General features: G+C 47.7%; 1 protein-coding gene across 15 annotated transcripts in view; it reads left to right on the top strand.

The window, feature by feature from the left end:
* The window catches only part of CELF4 (CUGBP Elav-like family member 4), a 974,578-nt gene that overhangs the window by 884,005 nt on the left and 67,899 nt on the right, over window positions 1-22,674 (top strand). For all 15 annotated transcript variants that reach the window (XR_008315888.1, XM_053294707.1, XM_053294709.1 and 12 more), the window contains 2 exons: window positions 8,921-9,068; window positions 11,435-11,584. Coding sequence is in view for 14 of the 15 variants with exons in the window: in XM_053294707.1 (XP_053150682.1) it covers window positions 8,921-9,068; window positions 11,435-11,584 (298 nt within the window). In the remaining variant the exon portion in view is untranslated. The remainder of the gene's footprint in view (window positions 1-8,920; window positions 9,069-11,434; window positions 11,585-22,674) is intronic.

Here is a 22,674-nt window from a genome sequence, read left to right as displayed (position 1 = left end):
GGTTGGATAGGGCAAGTTGCTATCCCCGTGCTAAATATGAGAGAATCACCACTTTCAAAAGTGACTCTTTGCTAAGCTAGAGAGTGCCTTCTTCTGTATGATCCCCATCACATGTTGAGGTCATCTGGAGAGGTCCTTCTCCAGTTACACCGGTACGTCTGATGGCAACTCAGAGCTGGGCCTTCTCTGTAGCTGCTCCTGGCCTACGGAATGCACTCCCGGCAGATATCCACAGTTTAGGCTTGCTGTCGGCCTTTAAGACTGCCCTAAAAACCTACTTGTTTGGCCTGGCCTTCCAAGGCTTTTAAATTGTTTTTATAAGTATCTAAATTGGTTTTAAATGGTTCTGAACTGTTTTAAAAATGTTTTTATATTGCTTTAAGCAATGTGTTTTAAACTATGTTTGTTTTTATGTCTTTTTAAACTTCTTGTGCACCACCCAGAGCCTTTGGTTGGGGTGATCTAGAAATGTAATTAGTTAGTTAGTCATTCAGTTAGTTAGTTAGTAGGGGTATACAGCCCTCACACCTTCTCCCCATTTGAATTCAATGCACAGGTAGGCAAAACACCTCCACCCCAGCATCTCTAAGCCTTCTATGTCTGGTCTCAAAGCCATTTCTACTTCCTCGGTAACCCTGGGGGTTGTAGTTGTAGGTTGGGACTAGAGATCTCTATTACAGAATACTCAACACATCACAAAACTCTAACTCCCAGAATTCTTTGGAGGGAAGCCATGACAGTTAAGGCAATCTTAACTGTCAAGTATACATTGGTAGCATAGCTATGCCCAGGGTGACTTGTGCTAGTGTGGAGCTGAAATAGATGGGCATAGAATGGTCTTCCCTCTTTCTCACCATCTTGCAAACGAAAGCACACTGTTGCTCAAAAGCAGGCATCTCTCAAAAGGAAGGAAGGAAGGAGGGAAGGATCAATGGTCCCCTCACTACAGGCAGGGAAATGTAGGGATGCGACCCACTGTTTATTTTAATGGCCTCATGTCAAATCACACTCTAGACTCGAGGTTTTACAGGAACCTCCTCACCTCCCATAAATCTTCCTACAGATACCTTAGATAGAAGGCTTGGCTCTCTCATGCATAATTCTTTTCTGGTTTCCAGGGTTATAGGGTTTCCCATCCCAAGGTGTTCAACAGACACTGAGAGAGTAACTCTAAATCTAAGCTGTCTAAAGTTAACCTGACCAGACTGCAGCACTCTTCTGCAGGGGGGCTGCGGGGGGAGGCAGGACACAACCTACCTTCCCCCCATGATCCTCGCTGCTCTAGTCTTCCTCCCACTGTGCTTCCACATGGCCGGTGCGCAAGTGATTCGCGAGTGGTGAGCAGGTGGGGGGAAAGCAGGCAGTGGCCTCCCACATCCCACAACGCAACACATGAAGTTCGTGGTGCATTGGAGGATTTCCCCACTGATGAGCCTTCCTGCTGCCTGGATCGATGGATTGCTCAGGCGTCCAGCAGCCCAAGCATCCACACAATCAGAAGGGGTGAGGTAGAGTCGCATATGCACCCTTCCACCTCACTTTTAGCCTGGGTTTTTTGCCCAGTCCTGGTGCTCCACAGGACTAGCCTTACCTGGGTAAGGCTGTGCAAGCCTGGGTAGAGCTGGTTGTATGAAATGACCTTATAGTGCGGCTTCTCTCAAATAAGTCTTCCCTGCCATGCTCCTGCGATGTCACAGGGAGCCCAACAGGGCCTGATCCATCCCCCAGTCTCCCTAGTGAGCTTCCAAGCCCATCAGTATCCCCTCTAGCAGGGATTCCCAGATGTAGTTGACTACATCTCCCATAATCCCCAAGCAAAAGCCATTGTAGCTGGGGATTCTGGGAGTTGTAGTCATCAACATCTGGGAATCCCTGTTAGAGGCAAGCCCACCCCTCCTTCTTGCCTACCCACCTGCCTCCTCCCCTCCTTCTCAAGCCCTCTCCCTCCCCTTCCCTCTCTCAAGTGCCTTCTCTCCCATCCATCCTACATTCTTGCTGCTGCAGGTTGCCAACTTTGATTAGAACTATTCCCAGAGATTGTTTCCCACGACATCAGACCATTACAATCTCCAGGATTACTTTCCGGTGAAGACTGATGCCAAGCCCTGGAGACTCCAGGCTGATCCTGGAGGGCTGGCAGCCCAATGCCCTAGTGGCAACGGCATGGAGGGAGGGAGGGAGGGAGGGAGGGAGGAAAGATCTCTGCTTGCTGCCGGTAAGAGGCATACTGAGCACTGGGAGATGTCGTTTTCCCAGCGCTACTGACATTTTAATCTGAGTCAGAGAAGAACTTTCAGGGGTCATATTGCTTGGTTTGCATCGAAGCTAGCATTACCAGCCTGCTGAGATTAGTAGGTCAGAGAGCCAAAAAATACGAATTTCAGTAGCATCACTTTAAAAAATACTCGCTGGGCTGGGCGCAGAGCATCTGCGCCCCTCATTTTCAGCCCTCCTCCCTCCAATGTTATTTTTCTCTGGTTGACCGCCTGGCTGACTGCCGTTTTCTACACACACACACACACACCACTTTCCCCAGCACCACTTTCTTTACACACACCCGGCTGCTGCTTTCTCTTTCCCTACCCCAGTGCTGCTTTCTTCACACACACCCGCCACCGCCACTGCCTTCTCACTTTCCCCGGGGCCTCTCTCTTACCCGTTCATCCATTTCTGCCCATTCACTCCCCCCCCCCCCCGCAGCAGCTTGCTCACAAACTCTTGCGAGATCTGCCATGCATGGGATTAGCGACGGGTACATTTAAGAGAAAAATATAGAGAGAGATTATTATAAACATACAAACATGCAAAATAGAAATATAAGTGTAATATGTCTTCAATAATCCTTACAGCAACCCTGGGTGATTCTGAGTTTGCCTGAGGACAGATAGTTTGTGGTGAAGACAACTTTCAAACTGGGAACTTAAACATATAAAGCTACTTTACACTCGCCAGCAGCCTGATTTACACAACGCATCTACTGCATGAAGAAGTGCTGATGCTGCTCAAACAATTCTGGTCTATGCAACACCAGCTCTCATGCAGAGGTGGCAAATGTTGCCAATCTCCCCTTCCCCCAGAATCACCCTGCACCACCAGAAAATATGCCCCTGAGGGCTATGTAATCCTCAGGGACATATTTTTGGGGTAGCACAGGGTATTTCTGGGGGAAGGGGAGATTGGCAACGTTCTCCCCCTTCACCATGTGATGACTGCCGCTTCCCATTGAAGCAGCACACATGCACTTTATGTAGCACCTGTGTTCCATTAGGATGTCAGCCATTGAGTCAAGCCTTTGGTCCATTTAAACCAGAACTGTCTGCTCTGACTTGCGGCTGCTCTCAGCTCTACCACCTGGATTCCTTTTGCCAGGGATGCTGGTGCCAGGACCCATCCAGGAGCTTTTGCTGCAGAGTATGTGCTCTCCCAATGAACACTGTTTCTCTCCTGCTCTGCTGGGATCCCCCTCCCAGATCCCCCTTTGAGCTGCTACGCTCCTTCAGGTCTCTTCCGTACAAATGCATCCCCCCCCCCTTGCCTCCCTTTATTGGTCTGTTTTACAAAATCACCTGCTCGTGGACTAATCTGAAGAATAAATTCCACGGGCACCAAACGAACGGGTGTGCTTCTTAAATGGGGGACTGCTATTGTGCAGCAATAGAAAAGGGCCTCTAATCACTCTATCAGTAATTACAAAGAAGAGTAAATCGCTAATTAAAATGTGAAAGTGTCTTGCACGGCATGCAGTATGAAAGGGTAATTAACAATCAAAGAAGAAGCTGCCACCTTGACACCAAGAAGATGTGCGCCTAGATACAGGAAATCATAGCAAGGCCCAGCTTTTCTTTAGCACTTGGGTTTCAAACAGATCTGAGGACATTCTTTTAGAATGCAGCAGGCAACAAAGTGGGGGAATGTTAAGAAGAAAGGGGCGGTGTATTCCCCGCCTGGCCAAAGCAGCCAATTGAAAGTTGCAGGAAGGAAAACTAGAAGATTTTGTAAGATATTCCCCACAGGTGATGGAGCCGCTCTGGGAAAGAGCATCTAGGTTCCGGTTCCTTCCCTAGCATCTCCAAGATAGGGCTGAGAGCAGGGGCGTAGCCAAGGGAGAGAGGGGCCCGTGTTCACCCCTCTCTCCGGCGACCCCTTGAAGTGAGGGAGATAATGAAGAAAATAGGGAGAGGTGGAACTGGGGGCCCCTCAGGAGCTGGGGACTCAGGTTCTTTGAACCCATCCACTCAATTATAGCTACACCCCTAGCTTAGAGAGATCCCTACCTACAGCCTTGGAGAAGCCGCTGCCAGTCTGTGTAGTCAATACTGAGCTAGATGGACCTATGGTCTGACTCAGTATATGGCAGCTTCCTATGTTCCTGCGTCCCTAAGGTTGCAGCAATGTCTTCTGGCTTTAGTACCATCTCTCAGTCCCAAAACCCAAAGAGGTTGAAAGAAAAGCAGGGATAAGCTAAAAGGCATTCGGTGGAGCAGGGCTGGAGAACTGGTCTTGCAGTAGTAAGCATGAATTGCCCCCTTTGCTAAGCAGGGTCTGCCCTAGTTTGCATGTGGTTGGGAGATACACACGAGCGCTGTGAGATATTCCCCTTAGGGGTTGGACCCACAGCTCACTGGTGACGCTTGCATGCAGGAGGTCCCAGATTCAATCCCTGGCATTTCCAGGTAGGGCTGGGAGAGACCCATGCCTGAAACCTTGGAAAGCTATGCCAGGCAGAGCAGACAATAGTGAGCTAGGTAGACTAGACCACATCAGGCTCAAGGCCTTCCTAATCCAGCATCCTGTTTCACACAGTACCTCACCAGATGCCTCTGTGGAGCCCACAAGCAAGAGGTGAGGGCATGCCTTCTCTTGCTGTTGCTCCATTTATTTAGAGGGACCTTGCCTCTGAGGATGGAGGTGGCCTGTAGCCCTCAGACTAGTTACGGTAAAGTGTGCCGTCAAGTCAATGTTGACTCCTGGTGACCACAGAGCCCTGTGGTTTTTCTTTGGTAGAATACAGGAGGCATTTTAGCCATTGGTATATCTGTCCTCCATGAATTTGTCTAAGCCCCTATTAAAGCCACCCAGGTTGGTGGGTGCCACCACATCCCATGGGGGAAACTACTTCCTTCTGTCCGCCCTAAATTTCTGGGCCTTCGGTTTTATGGGATGGGTCTTGGTTCTTATGTTGTGAGAAAGGGAGAAAAATTTCTCTGTGTCCACTCTCTCTACTCCATGCATAATTGTATAAACCTCTATCATGTCTCCCTGTTGTCACCTCTTTTCCAAACTAAAAAGCCCCAGATGCTGGACCCTTGCCTCATAAGGAAGGAAGGTGCTCTGGGTCCCTGATCATTTATTATTATTATTATTATTTACATTTTATATCTTGGTTGCCCTCTTCTGCACCTTTTCCAGTTCTACAATGTCCTTCTTAGGATACAGTGCCAATTGATTACACATGAAGCTGTCTTTTACCAAGTCAGACCACTGGTCCATCTCACTCAGTATTATCTTCACAGACTGACAGCGGCTTCTCCAAGGCTGCAGGCAGGAATCTCTCTCAGCCCTATCTTGGAGATGCTGCCAGGGAGGGAACTTAGGGCCTTCTGCATGTAAGCAGCATGAAGATATGCTTCCCAAAGTGGCCCCATCCCCTGAGGGGAATATCTTACAGTGCTCAGACATTTCTCCCATTCAAAGGCAAACCAGAGCAGACTCTGGAGCTCTTCTCAAGATCAGTGAGAAGAGTTCGCAGGCTGTCTGTGTGGGAAGGATGGTTAAGCGTACCTTCCCTGCAGACAATTGGCTGGCAGTCCCTGGGTGGGTGGATCGCTGGCCCAGATGAGCGTTGGCTCACCTGCCTCCCACCCAACAGCTCCAGGGGGGTTGGTTACCAGGACCTGCCACCACACATTGCTCCCCCCACCCGGAGCCACAATAATGCACCATGTGAGTGTGAGGTGCATTCCTGGGATTCACACACCCACCCTGCTGAGTGTGCCCGCTGCAGCTGTAAACAGTCGCAGCAGATACACAATCAACAAAATTAAGGGAGAACAATTAATAATTGCCTCACTCCCTTATCCTCATTTTAGAAAGAGACTACATAGGCAGGTTTGCCACTGTGTAGTCACCGGGATCAAGAGCAATCCTGGTAGTTTACACAAGTGAGAATAACCGAGCTGAGCTCCCTTAGCCTGGTGTTGCACGCTCATGTGAATAGCCTCTCTGTTTAGCAAAAGAGACAATTCATGCTTGCTACCTTAAGTGGCGCAGCAGGGAAATGTTTGACTAACAAGCAGGAGGTTGCTGGTTCGAATCCCCACTGGTATGTTAAGTTTCCCAGACTATGGGAAACACCTATATTGGGCAGCAGCGATATACAGGTGAAACTCGGAAAATTAGAATATTGTGCAAAAGTCCATTAATTTCAGTAATGCAAATTAAAAGGTGAAACTGATATATGAGACAGACGCATTACATGCAAAGCGAGATAAGTCAAGCCTTAATTTGTTATAATTGTGATGATCATGGCGTACAGCTCATGAAAACCCCAAATCCACAATCCCAGAAAATTAGAATATTACATGGAACCAAGAAGACAAGGATTGTAGAATAGAACAATATCAGACCTCTGAAAAGTATACAGTGTACTGTGCTTGATTGGCCAGCAAACTCGCCTGACCTGACCCCATAGAGAATCTATGGGGCATTGCCAAGAGAAGGATGAGAGACATGAGACCAAACAATGCAGAAGAGCTGAAGGCCGCTAATGAAGCATCCTGGTCTTCCATAACACCTCAGCAGTGCCACAGGCTGATAGCATCCATGCCACTCCGCATTGAGGCAGTAATTGCTGCAAAAGGGGCCCAAACCAAGTACTGAATACATATGCATGCTTCTACTTTTCAGAGGTCCAATATTGTTCTATTCTTCAATCCTTGTCTTATTGGTTCCATGTAATATTCTAATTTTCTGAGATTGTGGATTTGGGGTTTTCATGAGCTGTACGCCATGATCATCACAATTATAACAAATTAAGGCTTGACTTATCTCGCTTTGCATGTAATGCGTCTGTCTCATATACCCGTTTCACCTTTTAATTTGCATTACTGAAATTAATGGACTTTTGCACGATATTCTAATTTTCCGAGTTTCACCTGTAGGAAGAAGCTGAAAGACATCATCTCATATGAGGCAATGGTAAATCCCTCCTGTATTCTACCAAAGAAAACCACAGGGCTCTGTGGGTGCCAGGAGTCAAAATCGACTTGACGACACACTTTACCTTTACTTTACCACAAGACCAGCTCTCTGCCTTCTGTTTCCTGTCCTGCAACCAGTTACCCATCCACACAGGAACCTGTCCACATATCCCATGACTGCCACGTTTACTCAAGAGCCTTTGGTGTCAAAACGCTTTTTGGAAGTCCAAGTATACTATGTTAACTGGATCACTTTTATCCACACACCTGCTGATACTCTCAAAGAACTCCAAAAGGTTGTTGAGGCAAGATTAATCTTTAAGTCTGTTAAAAGAAAGGGTACCAAAGCAGTATTTTAGTTGATCAAAATGTTTTAAGTCAATTAATCTAACCAATTAAGGAATAAACATTGCAGCTGTACTTTATAGCGTGATTCTAGGGTGGCTTAGATCTACTTGCCACATTTCTTACTGACCCAAGGTCAAACCATCAGTCCATAACATTACCTTATCAGTTTATCATGGAGTGGGGGGTCAATCTTAATCAGCAAGGGCAAATATTAATTGATGGGGCTGAGAGTTAAGGGCCACTTGTTGCTGGCCCTATCTTGGTCTGAATGTATTGTAATATGGAATGGGAAAGAGAAAATGTGAAAGGTATTTTCCCCTACCAAAGAATGGTAGCCTTGGTTTCTTAATTGTACATTATTCCACACATCCTAAGTGTTCATAATACAAAATTTATCAAAATATAGCACTGAACTAGTGAGAACTTTTGGCTCAAACATTGCGGGGGGGTCTAGCGAGACCAAAACCCAGCAGGGACTTTACTTTCTTTGTTGTAGGGGCTTCTTTTGCTATAGTGGCGCTGGAGTGCCTCCAGCTGGTTGCCGGAAAGTGGCAGACATTTTTATCCCTCAAGCATCCACTCAGAGCCACAATATGTAATGGGTGTAGCATTGCTTTGGTAGGGATTCTGGGAAATAAAAATGGTGGCCACCAGGAGGAGCATTTCTGTCCTTAGATTTCCCCCAGATTTTGTCTCTACTCACCACTGAAAATGGTCCCCAGACTTCATTGCCAGCGTATCCCATCTTAAGGGATGGTTAGAATAATTGATCAATGCAGGGGTTCAAACTTGGGTCCCTGGATGTTGTTGGACTTCAGCTCCCACAATCCCAGCCATGTGGCTAAGGATTGTGGGAGTTGAAGTCCAACAGCATCTGGGCACCCAAGTTTGAGAACCCCTGCATTAATGGGCTAAAAGATACATGGTTAATCAGCTATTTTTTATCAGTGAATTGACAGCGTCAATAAAACCCGCTCTTTTCATACCCCTGCTAACTGAGCAATACCCCTGCTAAATGAGCAAAGAGGCACCTTTTAATTGTGGCGATTCTCTTTATTTAGCAGGGGAGAGCAAGTGGCCCTATACATCCCCAGCACATCCCTCCAGAGGCTGTTGCTGGTGTCTATCTTAGGTTTCTTTTTTAGATTGTGAGACCTTTGGGGACAGGGAGCCATTTTATTTATTTATATCTATGTAAACCACTTTGGGGACTTTGTTTGAAAAGCGGTGTATAAATATCCGTCGCATTCCTATTCAGTGGAGGAGTGTCTGTGGCACCCTGGAAATACGTGACTGTGGTGGTGGTGCCCTCCCGCATAGGGCGGCCCTGCCAGTGAATGCGTGATATTTTTTCCCTGTTCTCTTTGTTCCAGCTGATGCAGCAGCAGGCGGCCATCATGGCGTCCGTGGCTCAAGGTGGCTACCTAAACCCCATGGCAGCCTTTGCAGCAGCTCAGATGCAACAGATGGCAGCCCTGAACATGAACGGTCTGGCCGCCACCCCCATGACACCCACCTCAGGTAAGGCCTCCCCAGTGCCAAGGGAGGCTTGGCGCTCAAGAGAGTACTTGTAAAATGCATCTCTTTTAAAGGCTGACTCAGATGTTGTGTGGATATAACATTCCATGTGTGAGGCTGGGGATGGCTTTTGAAATGTGTGTGTTCTGTTAACGTGCTATCAGAGCAAGTGACTCTGCTGCAGGTGAGTGCTGGCCCAGAAAGGGCTCCCAAGAGCTCAGCAGAGGACTGAGAATGACATCCCAGAGGTGCCCCAGTGCCGTAGGGAAGAAAAGGTGGCGGTGTCTGGAAGAGGATCTTGGTACTCTCTGTTTCAGAGCAAAGACGGTTGGAATGCAGAGTGCAAGCTGAGGAGCGAAGGGATGGGAGAAAAGAAAGGGGGAGAAATGAATAAATAAATTATCAGCAGCAGCAGCAGCTATTGATACACCCCTTTCAGTAAAAACGTCCTGAAAGATGACATGATGGTTCCCTTCATGTCTCAAACGGTTCACAGTCTAAGAAGAAACATAGCAACAGCCACCCGAGGGACGTTGTGCTGGGGTTCGATAGGAACAGTGGCTCTCCCCCTGCTCAATATAAATGATGCCTCTTTGACCAGTTTGGAATTGCCACAGTTCATTCAGATTAGGGCTGAGCTGAAATGGCTCATAAAATTAAACTTTTGCTTTGTTCCACCCTCCCTTTTTCATCTGGTTTTTTCACCCTTCTCAATTTTTTTAAAAATGAAGAACAGAAGAACAGCCTCACTGGATCAGGCCCAAGGCCCATCTAGTCCAGTATCCTGTTTCACACAGTGGCCCACCAGATGTAGGCTCCGGGGAGCCCACAGGCAAGAAGTGTGTGCTTGCCCTCTCTCCTGCTGTTGCTCCCCTGCAACTGGTATTGAGAGGCATCGTGCCTCTGAGGCTGGAGATGGCCCACAGCCACCAGACTAGTAGCCACTGATAATAAGAACATAACATTAACTTTTACCCACTTTTTAATGCCTGGCTAGACAACTTCCTTATGTTTCTCTTAAGGGCTGAGTCAAAGACTACAGGAGTGGTAAACCACCCACAGGGAAAACAGTCCCAAAAGAATCAATATTTAGTTCCTCTTGTTGACTGCTTTGGACCAAAACAAAACTTGAAAAATGGAGTTTCTATGAGAAAATCCTTATGAAAATATGGCACAGGTCAAATTTGCATCCAGTTTGCTTGGCTGAAGGAGGTTCCTGTAGAACAAATCCATCCTGCAAAGTCATGTCCGTTCCACCAATTTGAGTTGTTCTGTCTTTAACTCGCATGCACAGCACAGGGTTGTCCTGATTTAATTCATGGTTCTGTGGTGATGCACATCTGCAGCCATCTGTCAGACACCAGAGCCCCGGTGTGCAGATGTGGCTTGATTCTACACATTGTGGGGAATGGGGATTGTGGAATAGTTGCCAACAAAACTAGGCAAGAGCAGTTGTGAGGATCAGGGCTGCCCATGCTGAGTTCCACATGGAGAGACCATCATTTCACAATGACATCCAACACAGAGATCTCAGGTGGGGTGGAGTGCCATGGGTCAGAGCAGGCAGGTCTGTTCCCAGTCCCTAGTTGCAAACAGGTCTCCATGGCGAAAAGCACGTCTGTGTGGATTAATTTCTGTAATTAAGTACATCTCCTCTATATTGTCTGCAAATGAACAAGCTATTTTGGAAGGGCAATAGACACATTTGCTCCTCTTAGGTAGTGGCTGACGTACAGGGCAAGGCAGCCAGAGAGCAGCCCAACAGAAGTTCCCAACTAGCTGCACTCATGCAGCAGCAAGTTTTGATGCCTGCTTTCCCAGGAAGCCCTTTGTGCCACCCAAATACATGTCCCTGGCAGCTGTGCAGCCCTTGGTGACATATTTTCAGGTGGCACAGAGGCCTTTCTGGGGAAGGAGAGGGGGTCAAAAATTCCCCCTTCCCCAGAACTGGACATGTTGTTAGGCTGCTCTCTCACTGCACTGATGCATCCTGGCTCTGTATGTCAGCCAGTATCATTTTAGATTGTGAACCCTTTTGGAAGAGTCCCATCTTTTTTCGATGCAAACCATTTTGGATTTTTCTTGGTTGAAAAGCATATATAAATATTCATAACAACAGTAATACAAATAAGAACTCCACAATTGAGTAGCCAGCAACCTCCAGATGCAACAGATGCACAGAACACAGGCCCTGGATGAAAGATCATAGGTTGGGCACAGACAACACAACACACATGACATTGTAATGTATGTAAGTAATAAGTCTATTGTTGCCACCACTGGTTATAACATAAGACATTGGAATGGACTGTTGCTGACCTGTACCTTTTTTAACGTTTTCATTGTGTCTCCCCTCCCCTCTCCTCTAGGTGGCAGCACGCCTCCGGGCATCACTGCACCAGCTGTGCCTAGTATCCCATCTCCCATTGGGGTGAACGGTTTCACTGGCCTACCGCCACAAGCTAATGGGCAGCCTGCTGCAGAAGCCGTCTTTGCCAACGGTATCCATCCTTACCCAGGTATGGCAAGCCAGCCCATTTCCCAGGCCTCCAGTTCTCTGTACTGTACCAAAACTCATGCCATGCTGAATAGAATGGTTTTGGGGAGTTTCTCCTTCGATCATTTTCTTTCTGATCAGAGTCTGATTGTTTTTGTGATTAATTGACAAAGGAAATAACTTCTCACACAACACATACATTTGCTGCCCCAGGATGTGGCAATGGCCACTAGTTGAAATGGCTTCAAAAGGGGATTAGTCAAATTCATCGAAGACAAGTATATTCAGTAGATATTAGTTCTGATAGTTGTGAGGAAGCTGCATCATTCTGAATACCAGGTGTTGGGAGAGTGAACAGCAGAGAAAGCCTTTTGCATTCTTAGCCTGCTTGTGGACATACATGCATTCATTCATTCATGATTCTCTCCCTGCATGTAGCCATACGTGTGGGGAGAGAATCACCAAAGAAGTCTAACACAGACACTTTGAATTTCAGAAGAGGAAACTTCTCCCAAATGAGGAGTATGGTGAAAGGAAAGCTGAAAGTCAAAAGCTGGAGAGTTGCTTCGCTCCAGAATGTATGGCGTTTACTCAAAACCACAATGCTAGAAGCACAGTTAGATTGTATTCCCAAAAGGAGGAAAGGTACCACTAAGTCCAGGAGGATGCCGGCATGTCTAACAAGTAATGTCAAGGAAGCCATAAAAGGGAAGAAGACTTCCTTCTGAAATTGGAAGGCCTGTCCAAATGAGGAGAACAGAAAGGAACACAAATTCTGGCAAAAGAAATGCAAGGTGACAATAAGAGAGGTGAAAAGAGAGTTTGAGGAACATTTAGCCAAAAGCATCAAGGGGAATAACAAAAACTTCTTTAAATACATCAGATGCAGGAAACCTGCCAGGGAGGCAGTTGGGCCATTAGACAATGAGGGAGTGACAGGGATTATTAAGGAGGATATGGAGATTGCAGAGAAGCTAAATGAGTTCTTTGCGTCCGTCTTCACAGCAGAGGATACTGAGCATATACCTGTTCCTGAACCAGGCTTTTTGGGGATGGAGGCTAAAGAACTGAGTCAGATAGGAGTGGCAAGAGATGATGTTCTAAACTGTCTGGAAAAACTGAAAACTAACAAATTGCCAGGGCCGGATGGCATCCATCCAAGAGTCCTCAAAGAACTCAAATGTGAAATTGCCAACCTCCTTGCTAAAATATATAACCTATCCCTGCAATCAGGCTCTGTACCAGAGGACTGGAAAGTAGCCAATGTAACACCGATTTTCAAAAAGGGATCCGGGGTGATCCAGGAAATTACAGGCCAGTTAGCATAATGTCCGTTCCAGTCAAATTGATGGAAAGCATCCTCAAGGATAAAATTGTAAAGCACATAGAAGAACAGGCCCTGCTGGGAGAGAACCAGCATGGCTTCTGCAAAGGTAAATCTTGCCTGACAAACGTTTTGGAGTTTTTTGAGAGTGTCAACAAGTGTGTGGATCAAGGTGATCCAGTTAACATAGTATACCTGGACTTCCAAAAAGCTTTTGACAAAGTTCCTCATCAAAGACTCCTGTGAAAACCTAGCAGTCATGGGATAAAGGGAGAAGTACATGTGTGGATTGCTAAGCAGTTGAAGGACAGGAAACAGGGGGTAGGTATAAATGGAGAGTTTTCATAATGAAGTAAGAAGTGGGGTCCCCCAGGGGTCTATACTGGGACTTTTAATTTATTCATAAATTAATTTAATTTATTTTAATTTTTAATAATTAATTTTAATTTATTCATAAATGATCTAGAAGTAGGGGTAAGCAGCAAGATGGCCCAATTTGCAGATGATACCAAACTCTTCCGGGTAGTGAAATTGAAAATAGATTGTGAGGAGCTCCAAAAGGATCTCTCCAAACTGGGTGAGTGGGCGACAAAATGGCAAATGTGGTTCAATGTTGGCAAGTGTAAAGTGATGCACATTGGGATGAAAACCCCCAGCTTCAAGTATATGTTGATGGGATCTGAGCTGTTGGTGACTGACCGGGAGAGGAATCTTGTGGTCGTGGTGGACAGCTCATTGAAAGTGTCGACTCAATGTGCGGCAGCTGTGAAAAAGGCCAATTCCATGCCAGAGATCATTAGGAAGGGGATTGAAATAAAACTGCTAATATTATAATGCCCTTATACAAAATGATAGTACAGCCACACCTGGAGTACTGCATACAATTCTGGTCACCACATCTTAAAAAGGACATTGTAAATCTGGAAAGCGTGCAGAAGAGGGCAACCAAGATCATCAGGGGCCTAGAGCACCTTTCTTATTAGGCAAGGCTACGACACCTGGGGCTATTTAGTTTAGAAAAAAGGCAACTGTAGGTACACATGACAGAGGTCTATAAAATCCTGCATAGTGTGGAGATAGTGAATAGAGAGAAATTCTTCTCCCTCTCACATAACACTAGAAACAGGGGTCATCCCATGAAATTGATTGCCAGGAAATTTAGGACCAGCAAATGGAAGTATTTTTTCACACAACACATAATCCACTTGTGGAATTCTCTGCCACAAGATGTGGTGACAGCCAACAACCTGGAAGGCCATAAGAGTGGTTTGGATAACTTTATGGAGGAGAGGTCTATCAACGGCTACTAGTTTGAAGGCTATGGGCCACCTCCAGCCTCAAAGGCAGGATGCCTTTAAGTACCTGTTGCAGGGGAGTAATATCGAGAGAGAGGGCATGCCCTCAACTCCTGCCTGTAGGCTCCCAGTGGCATCTGGTGGGCCACTGTGCGAAACAGGATGCTGGACTAGATGGGCCTCCTTGGGCCTGATCCAGCATGGCTGTTCTTGTGCTCTTATGGACTTCCCACGGGCATCTGGTTGTTCACTGAAGGAGTCAGAATGATCCCATGGGTTCCTGGAGGTTGGTCTTTGACCCATCCCCCCTCAGGACTGGAAGGGCAGTGCAAAGATGTAATATGCATTATTGTCAAGCGAGGCAAACCACCCTGATGCAGCATCTGGAGCAATGGCCACCCAAGACCTCTTTGCACCTGAGGGCAAGACAGCCTCCCTATTTCCACGCTTGATTTCCTATCCGCACCTGTGCTCATGCAGTCACCTCTGCCAACTACCACTGCCTTCTCCTCCTTTGGAGCAGCAATAGCTACCATGACACGTGCCCTCCTCCCTTGCTACTGGGCTGATAATGAGAAGGGGCAGGAGGTCAAAGGGGAAATGGCGAAAGGGCATCAGCAACAGTGAAGAGGAGGAGGAGCAAAGGAAAGGGTCGGGAGTGGAGCTATGATAGAGTAGATGGGTTCAAGGAAACCGAGGGGCTGCCTGACTCACCCCTTGCCCCTCCCCTTGAGCTTCAGCTGGCTCCTCATTTTCCAGCCATGTTTGATGCTTGTGTTTTGTTCGTTCTCTCCCTTGCTCAGAGAAAGGGAGAGGACATACTCAACATGCACCCAGCAAATGCCCACATGGCCCTTCCAGGGCTCTGACCACGCCTCCTTGCATGTGATGTCCCCCCAAGGGGGCGTGGCCGGAGACCTGGAAGGGCCACGTGTGCATTCCGGAGCTCGTTTCCCAGATGGCGCTTCCTTGCCAGATGGGTGTTTTGTCCTTTCAAACAAAAGGAGGAGGGGGAAACACTCATCCAGCAACCAAGTGCCAGCTGGGAATGAGCTCTCAAGAGTCCATACAGCCCTTCCAGGTCTCTGGCCATGCCCTTCTGTGTGTGACAGAACCCCCAAAAGCCAGCAAGGCCACCGGGGAGTGGGCAAACACAGAACACATAGGAGCATAGGAAGCTGCCATATACTGAGTCAGACCCTTGGTCTATCTAGCTCAGTATTGACTACAGAGACTGGCAGTGGCTTCTCCAAGGCTGCAGGCAGGAGTCCCACTCAGCCCTATCTTGGAGATGCTGCCAGGGAGGGAACTTGGGACCTTCTGCTCTTCCCAGAGCAGCTCCATCCCCTGAGGGGAACATCTGACAGTACTCACACTTCAAGTCTCCCATTCATATACAACCAGCGCGGACCCTGCTTAGCTAAGGGGACAAGTCATGCTTGCTACCACAAGACCAGCTCTCGTCCCATTCCTCTAGCTATGCCACTGGGATTGGTCTTTGCCAAACAGTGCTCAGATGGTGGGAGGGTGGCAGAGGGAGGCAGCTGAGGCAGCAGACAGCCTCCTGCCACCCTGCTGGTGCCCCAGTAATTTGCCACTTGAGGCAACCAGCTCACTTTGCCTCATGGAAGGACTGCCCTTGTGCTGCAGCCTGTGTCTAGATTTTAGGGCTAAGGACAGAACATCAGACAGGAGAACATCAGAAGAGCCCTGCTAAATCGGTCTAAAGGATCACTGAGCTCACAATCCTGCTCCCCGCATTAGCCAGCTAGATGCCTCCTGGAAGCCCACAGATGTCAGGTCCTGAAAGCAACAGCTTTTCCAAGGCACTTGAGTGTTTTTAAACTGAAAGGTTGGGTATTATAATAAAAACATTAAGCAAAAGGATGAACAGTTCTTTGCTTTTGAAAACACTGCAGTGTTTCCAACAGCCGTTGCATCAACGAAGAGAGAAGAGTAAAAACTTCATTTGTCAATCCTGAATCTATTGCTAGTCAGTTTTGCACTGGATGACCCCAAGTATTATGAGAGAGGATAAATTTATCTTTCTTCACATCATGCATGGTTTTATAAGCCTCAATTACATCCCCCCTTAGTTGCCTTTTATCAAAACCAAACAGCTGCAAACATTCTAGCCTTTCCTCATTTTAGCACCAACCCCCTGATCATTTTGATTGTCCTGTTCTGCTCCTTTTCTAGCTCTACGATATTCTTTTTGAGATGCGGCAACCAGAACTGTACTGAATGAAGCTGCACCATAGATTAGTATAATGGCATTACGAAACTGGCAGTTTTATTTCCAGTCCCTTTCCTAATAGAATTTGCCTTTTTCACAGCTGCCACACTCTAGGTTGATGTTTCCATTGAGCTTTCCACCATCGCCCAAAGTTCCCTTTCCAGCTTAGTCACTACCAGTTCACACTCCATCATTGCTTCTGCAGATAATCTTACCAGCCCAACCAGGGCTCTGTGGGTGCCAGGAGTCTACACCGACTTGACGGCACAACTTTACCTTTAAATAGCAGGAAATACTGGCTGACATCCAGAGCAGGGACACACCAGTGCGGTGAAAGGAACAGGCTAAAAGAACTTCCCAGCTCACAGCACTTATGTACTGGGGAAGGGGCAATTTTTTATTACCTCCTCTTCCCCAGGAAGCCTTCTGTGCCACCCAAAAATATGTCCCTGAGAGCTGCACAGTCCTGAGGTGGCAAAGAAGGTTCCCAGGGGAAGGATAAGTCACCAAAATTTGCCCCTTCTGGAGTGCAGTTAGCTGGGGCATGCTGTTAGCCTGCCCCTCTCACTGCACAAGTGATTTCTTGCTCTGGATGTCAGCCGTTCTAATCCTGCATTTGTGGTAACATCTCAGACTGTAATCAGCATAGTTAATTTGTAGAACAAATTTGTAGCACTGAGCTGGGAGGAAACATGCCAAAGCAGACTCCCTGCCACTAACGCACGCACGCATGTACACACACACACACATCATTTATGATGGTCCACAGGCCTGAAGGCAAACCCAATGAGAGGAGAGGTTGGCTCTGCCTCAGATGCCGAATGCCCAGGAATGTGCAAGGGCTGAAAGTGAATGTGGCTTTGGAATGTTCTAGGCCCTGTTGTCAGGCGCAACCATGCCACATTGCTGGAGTCATATGGCATTTGGTGTTGGAACACCAGAAATGCTGCCTCTTTGCCCATGGGAGGCTCTTCAGGCTGTCTTCAGAGGCTTTTCCCAGAGCATCCACACCGGTCCTGGGCTCCTAATCCCAGCTTTGTCGGTTTCTTTGCCTCCTCCTGGATGCCTCCTCCAAGGGTCCTGGACCTAATTCTGTCTGGCCGCTTCCTTCCAGAGCAGATCCTTCAAATAGCGCACACCCTAGTTCAACCCTAACTCCATAAGCTGTACTTCTGTGCTTATGGATAGCACTTGAGAAATGCTTCCCCCCCCCCATTTCAAACAAACCCACCCACCCAAAGCAATGAGCAAGGCAAGCCCTCTTGGCTGGGACATGAAGACTTCTGAGTTCTGCCAGCCACCTGCTTCCATGTGTTAAGAGCGTCAGCTGTGGCAAGAGGAGTGGTCTCGACTTAAAAGCCTCCTCTGCAAGGTCAGGATCAAAATAAATAAATAAGCGGGTGAGTGGGAGGGCTCGCTTCACCTTCTGCTTAAATCCAATTTAAATCACTCTCCCCAAGCCTAATCTATATCCATAATTATATCATTTGGTACAACAAGCTTGCGAGAGGTCCTATGAAATTTATGTAGATTAAAATTCATGGGTGCCATACTACGGATTCTGTATTATGAAGATTGATTAGGACAGCTGATGCAGTGATTAAAGAAGTGCGCGTTTACTGTTGTAATTAATTAGGCATTCAGACACAACAATAACTGCAATAACTGAAAGAATGCGCTGAGCTGGCAGAAAATGGCGACCAGCCCTTGTCTTTGGGGTCTGCCTCCTTTGCTTTTAAAAAGGTTATGACTCTGGCAGGGACGGGTGGGGGGAGGGTTGCAAAAGATGCATGGTCTGGTCAAGCCCTTTGAGGTCAGCAAGACGATCCAGGTTGGGAAGACCAAGCTCTTTTCCCAAGAAAAGTTTGTGAGGGTCAGCTTATGCCTCTTAAGGGGTTTCCCTGCACGGGATGCTGGGGCAAAGAGCAGAGGCATGGCTCTGCATCCGGTCTCACCTGTGAGCCTCCCAAGGCAGGTGGCTGACCACCACTGGAGACTGAACCCTGGGTGACAGGAGCCAGGATACGGCATGAAACTGACATTATTTCGGTTATTGCAGAATGCTGCTGTTTGTACTCTTAGGGGTTCTGGAACAATATGTCTTTGCTGCTCTCTGGTCCAGTGAGCTGAATCAAGAGAGCTGGGAAGATTCAAGACAGTGTGCTGTCAGTGGGCTGGCGCTGCTGTGCATGTTGCAGGCAGCCCTGGCAGTGTTGCACACGAGGGCAGTCATACAACTGCATAAAGCAGCATGGCCATACTTGCACAGCACTGCTTATGTTGTTTCCAGTGCAAGGAGCACTGTGCAACTCTGGGTGTGCTGTTTTAAGGAGTTGCACAATTGACCTCATGCACAACACTGCCAGGGCTGCCTGCAACATGTGCAGCAGCACTGTCTGATCAGCAATAGCGATGTTGCGTTGTGCATTGTTTGGGCTGCTGGAATCAAGTGAATTCAGAATACCAGCTGGCATCCAGACAAATGCTTCACTAATGCCACAAAGACGCACCCATGCAAGAAGGTCAGGTTACTCAGCAAATGCTCAGAGTTGCTCAATCTCATGTGCTCTTGGTCTGCTTGCATAGCAAGCATGAATTGTCCCATTTGTTAAGCAGGATCCAGCCTGGTTTGCATTTGAATGAGAGACTTCATGTGTGAGCACTGTAAGATACTCACCTTAGTGGATAGGGTCGCTCTGGGAAGAGCACCTGCATGCTTACATGTAGAAGGTTCCAAGTTCCCTCCCTGGCATCTCCAAGATATTGCTGAGAGAGGCTCCCACCTGCAACCTTGGAGAAGCCGCTGCCAGTCTGTATAGGCAATACTGAGCTGGATGGACCAATGGTCTGACTCAGTATAAGGCAGCTTCCTATATTCCTCAGGGTAGTGGATAGCTTTGCACCAATCCCTGCAACAAATATGGACTCAGAAAGAGGTTTCACATAAGAAGAGCACCCCTGCTTCCACCAGTGGCCAACTAACTGCTTCCAGGAGCCACAGGCAGACCCTGAAGGCAAAATCTGCTGCTTAGTTGCTCCCCAGCAGCAGAGGTATACTGCCTCTGGGTATGGAGGGTCTTTTATATAGCCAGTGATATAAATCCTAACCCTAACCCTCTCCTCCTCCACAAAATCATCTAATTCCCTTCTGATGCCATTTAAGCTAGGGTCCATCACCATCTCCTGTGCCAGAGAATTCCACGAATGTATTATATATTGTGTGGACAACAATGTCCTTTTGTCCATCCTGCATCTACTGCTGATCAGTTTTACTGGATGACTTTAGCCCTGTTCACACACTGACTGACATACCGCACAAGAGTACGTCAGCCTAGTAATGTCACATTTGCTCAATTTGCTTAAGTTGCACAAACACAAAATGTGTGCAAATGGCATTACACAAGCGTAAGCCCATTGGAAATAATGGGCTTACCCATGTCTAACATAAGGTGTGCAAATTTTGTATTTGTGCAAGTCACGCAACATGCACAAATTGCACAAACACAACATTACTAGGCTGACATACTCTTGTGTTCAACACCCGTGCTGTCTGTACAGAACTGTACACAGGTATGGTTATTCACATGCTAAGCAAGACCCAGGTACATCAGTACACTTCCTCTCTGAATCCTGCATTTCCAGGAACTTGTACCCAGGGTGAGTTTTAAAACAAACTCACATACAGTCATTAACACACAAATAGTAGGGGCATGTGTACAAACATCTGAATGCAGGTACAGCATCATGACTGAAGAGGGCTACTGAGGTTTAGCATTCTGGTGGAGGAGGAACAACCTACCTCTCTCTCTCTCTCTCTCTCTCTCTCTCTCTCTCTCTCTCTCTCTCTCTCAGGCTATTCCCATGAGCAGCAAAAATTGGGCTAGGAGAGCCTAGCCCAATTTTCACTGCTCATGTAAACCACGGGGCCCGCAGTTGAGCCCGGTGGCTTACAAGCGGCTAGCCCACTTAGGTAGCCCGTCCCTTAAACCAGGTTTGCAGAGCGAGCACTCCGCAAACCCAGTTTTTAAGATCATGAGTAGCCTCTACACCGTGGCTACTCACGAGGAGACCCCTGACCTGAAGGCTCAAAAGCAGCCTCCCAGCTCATGGGTCTCTCCAGTATGCCCTGAGTGCTCGCGCAGGGCATACTGGAGCTTCCAGGGGCCACACGGCCCCCGATCCTCCCAGCCCCTGCCAGCTCCGTCACAGAGCCGGCAGTCGTGTGGGCAGCCAATCCAGCCGCCCAGGGCTGCCACGCTACTCATCTGCAGGGAGAGCGGGCATAGCCTGCTCTCCCCGCTAACCTGGACAAAGCGGGTCTCACTGATCGTGAGACCCGCCTCTTTCTCTCCACACCGTGCACCATTTTCTAACCCTCTCTCACATGCCCCTTAGCCATATTTTTATTTGAACTAAGAAGTCCCAAGTACTTTCATCCTTGTTCTTGGAGCAAGTAAGTGCCTAAAGAAAGGCTAAATCAAGGATTCTCACACTTGGGTTCCCAAGATGTTGTTGGGCTTCAACTCCTCTAATCCAAAAGCCATTGTGGCCGGGATTTATAGGAGTTGAAGTCCAGCAACATCTTGGGAACCAAAGGGGCTAAAGCATTTGAAGGAGTCAGCACTCTGCAGGATTCTTCGATTGCTGAGATGCTCTCAGGAGAAGGAGAATCCACTTCTTCTCTGTGAAGACAGATGCAAGGAGCTTGTAGGGAGCCAGACACTTTGTGCAGCGATCAATTGGGGTGAGACCCCACTTCCTGCTGCTTGCTCCTTGGCTTCTTCCTCCGCCATCCCCTGCTGAAGGAGACCTGTGTTCTCTCCATACAGAGGAGGGGAGCAGAACCAGGAGATGCATGGCTATAGCAAAAGTACATCCTCCCCACCCACCCAGTGAGGTCTGGTGGGATCTGAGTTGCCCTGCTCCACTTCATTCAGTGTTGTACAGAGGAGAACGGGAACCTGTGTTTGCCACTGTCCGTGGCGTCCCTGGGCCCTATAATCTGCCCCTGACTTCATTGATTGATGCCTGTAGAGACAGGGAAAGCAGGCGCTGGATGGCTATAGCAAAAGCACACCCTTCTCCCTCTACCTAGTGAGATCTAGTGGGAACTGAGTTGCCCTTCTCCACTTCATTGACTCATGCTTGCAGCAACAGGGAAATTAAAAGTGTGGAGACCTCATGTCCATGGAGTTACATAGAGGAGGGGGAAAGACTTTCAGTGGCAGGCCTGTGTCTCTTGTACCATCTAGTTTGACTGTTTTAGCCACTGGACCATGCAGGGTCCCATCCCAATGGGCTACAGCCCGTGAAGGAGGCTTGAGCTCAAGAACCTTGCCGTCTGTCCCCTTTGAGTCACACATCTCTTCTTCGCTGATGTCAGTTGATAACTCTATCAGCTCTGTGGGTTTGCTGAGGTTCATTTTAAGACAAAGTGCTTGTCGTCGTGCTGACTTTGGGTTTTCTTGGCACCGTACAGAGGCTCAGGGAAATTGACATTAACAGATCTACTTTCTTTGAAGGACTTGGGAGTCGTTCCTTGACTCCTGCCTAATGAATAGGTGCTGCCTTCGTTAAATTTATATTTATGACCGTTGAGTAGGTCATTGGCTTGTTTTATGTCTCCAGGTTTATGGAAGGTTATCTGCCATGGTCACATTGTGTCATCTTGGCCGGGATCGCCTTGCGAAAGAGGCAACCATATCTCAGGGAGCCTTTTTCCGTGGGGATATGGAAATGACGAAATTAAGAGAGCAGCAGCCGTCTTCCCTCTGCCAGGAGCCCTGGGAGGAGGCCTTTGCCCCGAGCTGACAAGAGAAGTTACTTTCAGCATCCATTTTAGCAGCCTGGCTTTGTCTTCTCTTTTGTGGACAAGATTCTGGTTATTATGCATTGCATTGGGCCAGGAATGGCTCTCCCACAGGCTTGCATCCATATCACACAGAAATTCATGGTACTGTTGCAACATAGTTAGAGCCATCTTGTCTCTAGTGAGCAGCTGCAGGGTTCCTTTTGGGGAGTGGCTTCAGTTTGTGTGTTTTCAGGGGAAAGCCTCACAATATGCACCTGTAAGGATGGTGGTAACAGGTTTCTGTTGTCTGATTAGGGGAGTTCTAGAGGGTTTTTTCCTGACCCTTCTTAAGCCTGGGTGAGATAACCAGACTCTGAAATGAGCCCAAAAGGGTCTAGCCCTTATGAAGATTTGTTTGGAAATATGTGAGCTACTTCTGCCTGCATGGGATATGAATAGGGGTTAA

Source organism: Hemicordylus capensis, chromosome 2 (assembly GCF_027244095.1).
Source record: "Hemicordylus capensis ecotype Gifberg chromosome 2, rHemCap1.1.pri, whole genome shotgun sequence".
NCBI classification, from domain to species: Eukaryota; Metazoa; Chordata; class Lepidosauria; order Squamata; family Cordylidae; genus Hemicordylus; species Hemicordylus capensis.
The sequence above is the reverse complement of the archived record's forward strand: the minus strand, read 5'-3'. Positions and strand labels throughout refer to the sequence as shown.